Source organism: Dendrobates tinctorius, unplaced genomic scaffold (genome assembly GCF_039654945.1).
Source record: "Dendrobates tinctorius isolate UK_male_01 unplaced genomic scaffold, ASM3965494v1 ptg000011l, whole genome shotgun sequence".
Taxonomy (NCBI): Eukaryota; Metazoa; Chordata; class Amphibia; order Anura; family Dendrobatidae; genus Dendrobates; species Dendrobates tinctorius.
The window spans coordinates 83038795-83045750 of NW_027361679.1; the positions used below are offsets into that span (position 1 = coordinate 83038795).

At 50.8% G+C, this 6956-nt stretch overlaps 1 protein-coding gene across 3 annotated transcripts in view; it reads right to left on the reverse strand.

Moving 5' to 3' along the window:
- The window catches only part of NFIC (nuclear factor I C), a 170184-nt gene extending 166402 nt beyond the window's left edge, over positions 1-3782 (reverse strand). The window contains exon 1 of one of the 3 annotated variants that reach the window (XM_073543941.1): positions 3323-3782. In XM_073543941.1, the coding sequence (XP_073400042.1) occupies positions 3323-3325 (3 nt within the window). In that variant the 5' untranslated portion in view covers positions 3326-3782. Of the gene's footprint in view, positions 1-1688; positions 2230-3322 lie in introns of those variants that run through there. The other 2 variants (XM_073543951.1, XM_073543934.1) reach the window with 2 other exon arrangements.
- Positions 3783-6956: the final 3174 nt, after the last annotated feature.

Genomic DNA, 6956 nt, shown 5'->3' on the forward strand with positions numbered 1-6956 from the left:
CTCTCTTCCGGTCATTGACCAGGTCCTCGTATGTAGTTCTGAGCTGATTCCTGACCTTTCTCAGAATCATCTTTACCATATTGCATGGAGCCCCAGACCTAGGAAGAGTGACCGATACCTTGTGTTTCTTCCATTTTCTAATAATTGTGCAAACAGTTGTTGCCTTCTCACCAAGCTGCTTGCCTATTGTCCCGTAGCCCATCACAGCCTTGTGCAGGTCTACAATTTAGTCCCTGGTGTCCTTAGACAGCTCTTTGAACTTGGCCATGGTGGAGAGGTTGGAATGTCATTGATTATGCGGACAGGTGTCTTTTATACAGGCAACAAGTTCAAACTGGTGCAATTAATACAGGTAATGAGTGTAGAGTATGAGGACTTCTTATGGAAAAACTAACAGGTCTGTGATAGCAGAATTCTTGCTGGTTGGTAGGTGATCATATACTTATTTCATGCAATAAAATGCTATTTAATTATATGAAAATCATACAATGTGATTTTCTGTTTTTTAGTTTTAGATTCTATCTGTAACAGTTGAAGTGTACCTACGATAAAAATTACAGACCTCTCCATTCTTTGTAGGTGGGAAAACTTGCAAAACTGGCAGAGTATCAAATACTTATTATATACATATATATACACACACACTTATCTCTCTCTCTATATATATACACAGACACACACACCCACAGTGCAAATATATCTATATATATTATACATACCCACACGTCCATATATGTTAATTATGTATATATTCACGCAGTACCAGCTAGATAGCATTTAATCAGCAGGTGCAATAAAAGTCCATGAAAGTGCGAACAATTGGTTATTGCTGCTTATTGGGAGTGCTGTCACACCAGGCCAAGGTCACTTTACGCACAGGCCTTTTCCACTCTCCCGTCCATTAACCCCTGGGCTGCCACTTGAACGAGCAGTAAAATACAGTACAAAGCACGATGGAGGTAATTTTGTGTTTTCCGGCAGTTACCAAGCTTCGACACATTAAAAACAGGGGGCGAGATGGAAAACACCCACAATTACTCAGCACCCAGGGAACAAACAGCAATAATTCTGTACGGTAAATTGCGCCAGACATGAACGAAAACCTCATTGATCTGTATAGCCTTGAAATGCAAGAGAAGTAAGAGATTTGATGCCAAAGGTCCAGATATATACATATATAAATATATATATATAATATTCACGTCCCAGAAAAAAGCGGGCAAGAGGGTGTGGGACGAGGGGCGGACTCGACATGTGACTTGTTTTTTTTTTTATCAGCAAAGAACGGCCTGCGTTACATTCCTAAGATAGAAAACGTTTTGAAAAACCTATACCCAAAACTTTCTCGTAACCGATCATTTTGGCTAAAATAACAAGAAATTCGCCATGAAAGCGTGACCTTTTCAGGACAGAAGCACTTTGTTGAAAACTTCTAACCAGTTTCTCGATTTTTTGCATAAGGTATAAAATGTCGCAACTGCCATGGCAGTAATGCTTCCTTCTCCTCTGCTCTTTTATCTGTACGCCGAGCTTTTCTCGCCCAACAATGCCATGCATTACACATCCTATAAAGATAGAATCGTAGCTGCGTATGACAAGGCACTACAATGCAGCGGGAAGGAGCAAGCAGGGTGGGAGAGGAGTGTGGCAAGCTGCGAAGCAGAGCAACTGGGTACAAGTGACTTTACCTGGGTCAGGCATAAAGGTGATGCATACATGACTGGGTAGGGGATCCTCTTATACTCCACTGTTACATGCACAAAGTTACTGAGTCACAGGCAGCAGCTGTCCGCTCGCTTCTCCTTCTGCGATCCCACATCCAACTTTCTGGATCCCCCCAAAAAATACAAAATGTTCTTGCAAAATCCACATAAAAATAATAACAGCAATAAAGCTTCCTTTTTGGGTAATTCCAGATTGGGACAGTGGCAAAGAGGTTTTCGTTTTGTTTTTTTGCCTTAAAAAATCCTGATCCCCTCCTTTAGCACACTGCCTAATTTAGGCTTCCTCACAGGGAGGCAGAAGGCAACTTTGTGAATTGTATTCCATTAGGAAAATGAGCAGAGGAACGATAGAATAAAAAAGACAGAAAAAAAAGAGAGAGTGTGGGAAGGAGGGGGAGGAGGAGAGAAAAGGGTGACGTCCTACATCAAGCCCGTCCTACACTACTTATAAAAAAAAAAACCTGATATAAAATGACATCCCTTTAAAGATGTAGCATCCGTGCACAAAGAGTAAGGACGGTGACGGTGCAGCGCCTGGCAGACGACTGGTTAACCTGCGATGCATCAGTACAGACACAATTGGTTTTGGGACACCGTCTGTGTCTCTGGTACCTGTTCTGTGTAGCATGCGTCACATAGAAATGTCCTTTCTGTTGTTATGTGCAGGGATTTGGGGGTTACGGATTACGCTCTGCCTGCTTAGTAAGGGTAAGTTCACACAGTACTTTTTATTTTTTTTTTAAGGCATTTTTTCCTCCACTCGAAAATGCAAAGTTGGCAGGAAAAACTACATTATGTGAGTTTTTGATGGATGGGTAAAAAGAAATACAAGAAAGAATTAATGAATGAATGAACCTGCTGCAAAAGCTTGGAGTAAAAACCCATCACAGCTCAAAAAAGCAGTAAGAAATAAGAACGCTTTAAGAAACGCTACGTGTGAATAAGCCCTTAACGTGTTCATGCTTCAAGTTTGGGCTTGTAGGAGTTTAGGGATGTCTAGGTTGTGGGCATCGCCATATGTCCCCATAGTGTAGAGGGGTCAGTCCTCCAGAAGTGCCCTTTCTCCATACACTGACACTATGGGCTGTCAGATCCTGGCTGGGTGAGGAGAGAGCAGCACATACACACTGTATAACTAGAAATGGCTGGCACTGCTCCATGGAAGGGCAGAAGTTCTCCTCGGTGCCCAGGCTGTGGGGGGCACTGCAGCAGGCGGCACTGCGGCTGACAGCTCCCCGGGGTACATAAGGACACGGGCATACATGGCGGCTCCCGCAGTGGCCGCAGCCTGGCACTGCCCTGCTGCCTATGGGGCTGCTCTAGCAGGGCACAGCTCTCCCGGCTTCACTTCCAAGTTCACGCTGATGTCTGCGCCGGGTCCTCCCCTTCCTACGCGGCCATTTTTAACCAGCTCCAGCCTGTAGTCTGTTGTAGCCGAATCTCCCCACCCCCTTGTCCTAAATTCCCCTCCTCTAGTATAACGCTAGACACATAGAAGGGTGAGGAAATGGGGGGTGTCACCCCGCTAATACCGGGGCCGCATGTACAAAGCATGTGCCCACACAGCCCTGTGAGCTCGCAGCGTGGAGGCCACCTACCATGATCCTGTGCCCGATGCAATTAGGCAGCCACAATTAGGCTGGAGGCGCCAGGGGCTCTTCCCAGGTCCATGCCCGGCGGGTTGGGTAGGTGGGAGCCGAGGAGGAGCCCATCAGGGTCCCCGTGTGTCCTGTCCCGGCGCTGGGAACGAAATGCTGAGTAACATAGTGTGAGCTCCTGTCCTGCCCTCCCCGCTGCTCCAGCTGGGGAATTACTGGGCCGGAGGGAGGGGAGAAGGGAGCACCCGAAAATAACGGGCGCCTGGCGTGTCACCGAGGGGACGGCGCCCCACTTCTCGTGCAGCCCCTCGCGCCAGCACAGGCTTTTTGTCAGACTGGTCTGGGGGCAGAGAACTAGTGTGTCACCCTCACTGGCCACATGTGGGCTCACACCCGGCTCATGTGGCACAGGCTGTGCTCGCACCTCTCCCTAGTTGCCCTGACCCTCTAGTCATCCCCTCAGTCTTCCCTGTCAGCACCCTCCTTCCTACTCATGCATCCCCACCTCCAGCTAGTCTCCTCCCCGCACACTGGCTGTACCCGTCTGGCCTGTGCCCCCTGGCATCTGCAGGGGTGAGGGAGGAGCTCGGCCTCCCCTCCTCAGACTGCACAGGCCCTGGGTTAACTACTTCATGGCAGACAGTTCACAAAGCTTCCTGGCTGTGCTGACACCAACATGTCGCTCTACAACAGTGACACCCAGCTGCCCCTGCACTGACAGAGGGCTCCAGGGCCGGACTGGGACTAAAATTCAGCCCTGGCATTTGAAGTTACACAGGCCCACTAGTCACATGGTGACTATATAATATCTTTGTACACTTGTAGCTTACAAGAAGTGAGAGGAGATTAACACGACTATATAACATGTAGTCATAGCTGTGCCCAGTATTTCAGCTCAGTCCTATTTATTGCTTTTAGGTACAGTACTCCTCCCAAATCTCTGTCCCCTTTTGTATGCACGGTGACAGAATTCCTGGCAGAACTGCTCTCTATTGGGCAAACAGACCCCCTGGTCATAGCCGCCCCTATCATACCTCCCAACTTTTGAAGAAGGGAAAGATGGCGCGCCGCTGCAAATTTTGGCCACGCCCAGCCACACCCATTTCACAACTAGTCACACCCATGTCCACGCCTAATCGCACCCATTTAGCACTGCTGATCACACTGACTGATACTGAGGGCACAGTGGCTGGCATTATGGGCACACTGACTGGCACTAAGGAAGAGAGAAAACAGAGAGAGAGAGAAAAAAGAAAACAGAGAGCGAGAAAGAAAGGGGAAAGAAAGAACAGTGAGAGACAAAGAAAGAACAGAGAGAGAAAGAAAGAGGGGAAAGAAAGAACAGAGAGACAGAAAGAACAGAGAGAGAAAGAAAGAAGTAAAGAAAAGAAAGAACAGAGAGAAAGAGAGGAAAGAAAAAGAAAGAAAGGGGAAGAAAGAACAGAGAGAAAAAAGAAAGAACAGAGAGAAAGAAAGAACAGAGAGAAAGAAAGAACAGAGAGAGAAAGAAAATGAGGGAAAGACAGAACAGAGAATGAAAGAACAGAGAAAGAAAGAAAAAGAGAGAAAGAAATAAAGAAAGATTCTACAAAGATACTATAGCAGTCCGGCTCCCATTGTAGTGCCCACCTGAGCCTCCCGGTGCAGGACCTATCATGATCCGCTCACATGGCCGGCATCCCCGAGTCCAAGGCGATCCTGCTGTCTGCGCTGTCGGAGGAGGACACGGTGATAGATCTGAAGCATTCCTGGTTCCGTCACAATCTCCTCAAGAAATTATCTCATTTCTGGTCAGCTTCCAGCACATCACTTCAGGTGGAATGTCATGTGTGTGTTTTAAAATGCTCCTCGGGGCTCCGCCGTGTACTCCTGTGTCCGTGGGAAAAGCCCGCTTTATATGCTTTGTACACACTTGGCTCCACTCCGTACATCCCGTACACATATGGCTCCACTCCATACACACACGGCTCCACTCCGTCCACCTCGTACACGCGCGGCTCCTCTCCGTACACCTCGTACACGCGCGGCTCCTCTCCGTACATCTCGTACACGCGCGGCTCCTCTCCATACATCTCGTACACGCGCGGCTCCTCTCCGTACACCTCGTACACGCGCGGCTCCGCTCCGTACACCTCGTACACACTGCTCCGCTCCGTACACCTCGTACACACTGCTCCGCTCCGTACACCTCGTACACACTGCTCCGCTCCGTACACCTCATACACACACGGCTCCGCTCCGTACACCTCGTACACACTGCTCCGCTCCGTACACCTCGTACACACTGCTCCTCTCCGTACACCTCATACACCCACGGCTCCGCTCCGTACACCTCGTACACACGGCTCCTCTCCGTACACCTCGTACACGCGCGGCTCCGCTCCGTACACCTCGTACACGCGCGGCTCCGCTCCGTACACCTCGTACACACTGCTCCGCTCCGTACACCTCGTACACACACAGCTCCGCTCCGTACACCTCGTACACACACGGCTCCGCTCCGTACACCTCGTACACACTGCTCCGCTCCGTACTCCTCGTACACGCGGCTCCGCTCCGTACACCTCGTACACACACGGCTCCGCTCTGTACACCTCGTACACGCGGCTCCGCTCCGTACACCTCGTACACACACGGCTCCGCTCCGTACACCTCGTACACACACGGCTCCGCTCCGTACACCTGGTACACACACGGCTCCGCTCCGTACACCTCGTACACACACGGCTCCGCTCCGTACACCTCGTACACACACAGCTCTGCTACATCCACACTGTAAATCCTGACCCCACACATACTTCCCTCAACCAGCACCATGACAACAGCAAAGTAGCAGAGTCTTGCAGACGGTAGAGGCAAGGCTGAGCACACAGGACCTGTGATGAGGTCACAGGAGGGGCGGAGTCAGGGGGTGACATGATCGGGGGTCTGGACAAAGGCTCCTGATCATGTGACCCCCCTGACTCCTCCCCTCCTGTGACCTCATCACAGGTCCTGCGAACAGAGCGAGCAGGCAAGCGAGTGCGACGCAGTGAGTGGCTGCGGGGGGGGTCTCATGCTAAGGCGAGGATGGGGGGCGTGGCGGCTTATCTCCCTGCAGTGCGGGAGGAACTTGAAACTATCACCGCCGTACCCGCAGAGGGCCAGCGGCAGGAGCAACAGTGGCCGCAGCAGCTGGCAAGTGGCCAGATGATTGGGCGCTGCCGCCCGCGGCCCACGTGACAGCGGCCCAGCGGGAAAATGCCCGGTTGGTTATATTGCCAATCCGGGCCTGGAGGGCTCCATCCTGTTATACCACCCAATGGGTCCGCCGTATACAGCAGTGACACCCAGCTGCCCCTGCACTGACAGAGGGCTCCATCCTGTTATACCACCCAATGGGTCCGCCGTATACAGCAGTGACACCCAGCTGCCCCTGCACTGACAGAGGGCTCCATCCTGTTATACCACCCAATGGGTCCGCCGTATACAGCAGTGACACCCAGCTGCCCCTGCACTGACAGAAGGCTCCATCCTGTTATACCACCCAATGGGTCCACCGTATACAGCAGTGACACCCAGCTGCCCCTGCACTGACAGAGGGCTCCATCCTGTTATACCACCCAATGGGTCCGCCGTATACAGCAGTGACACC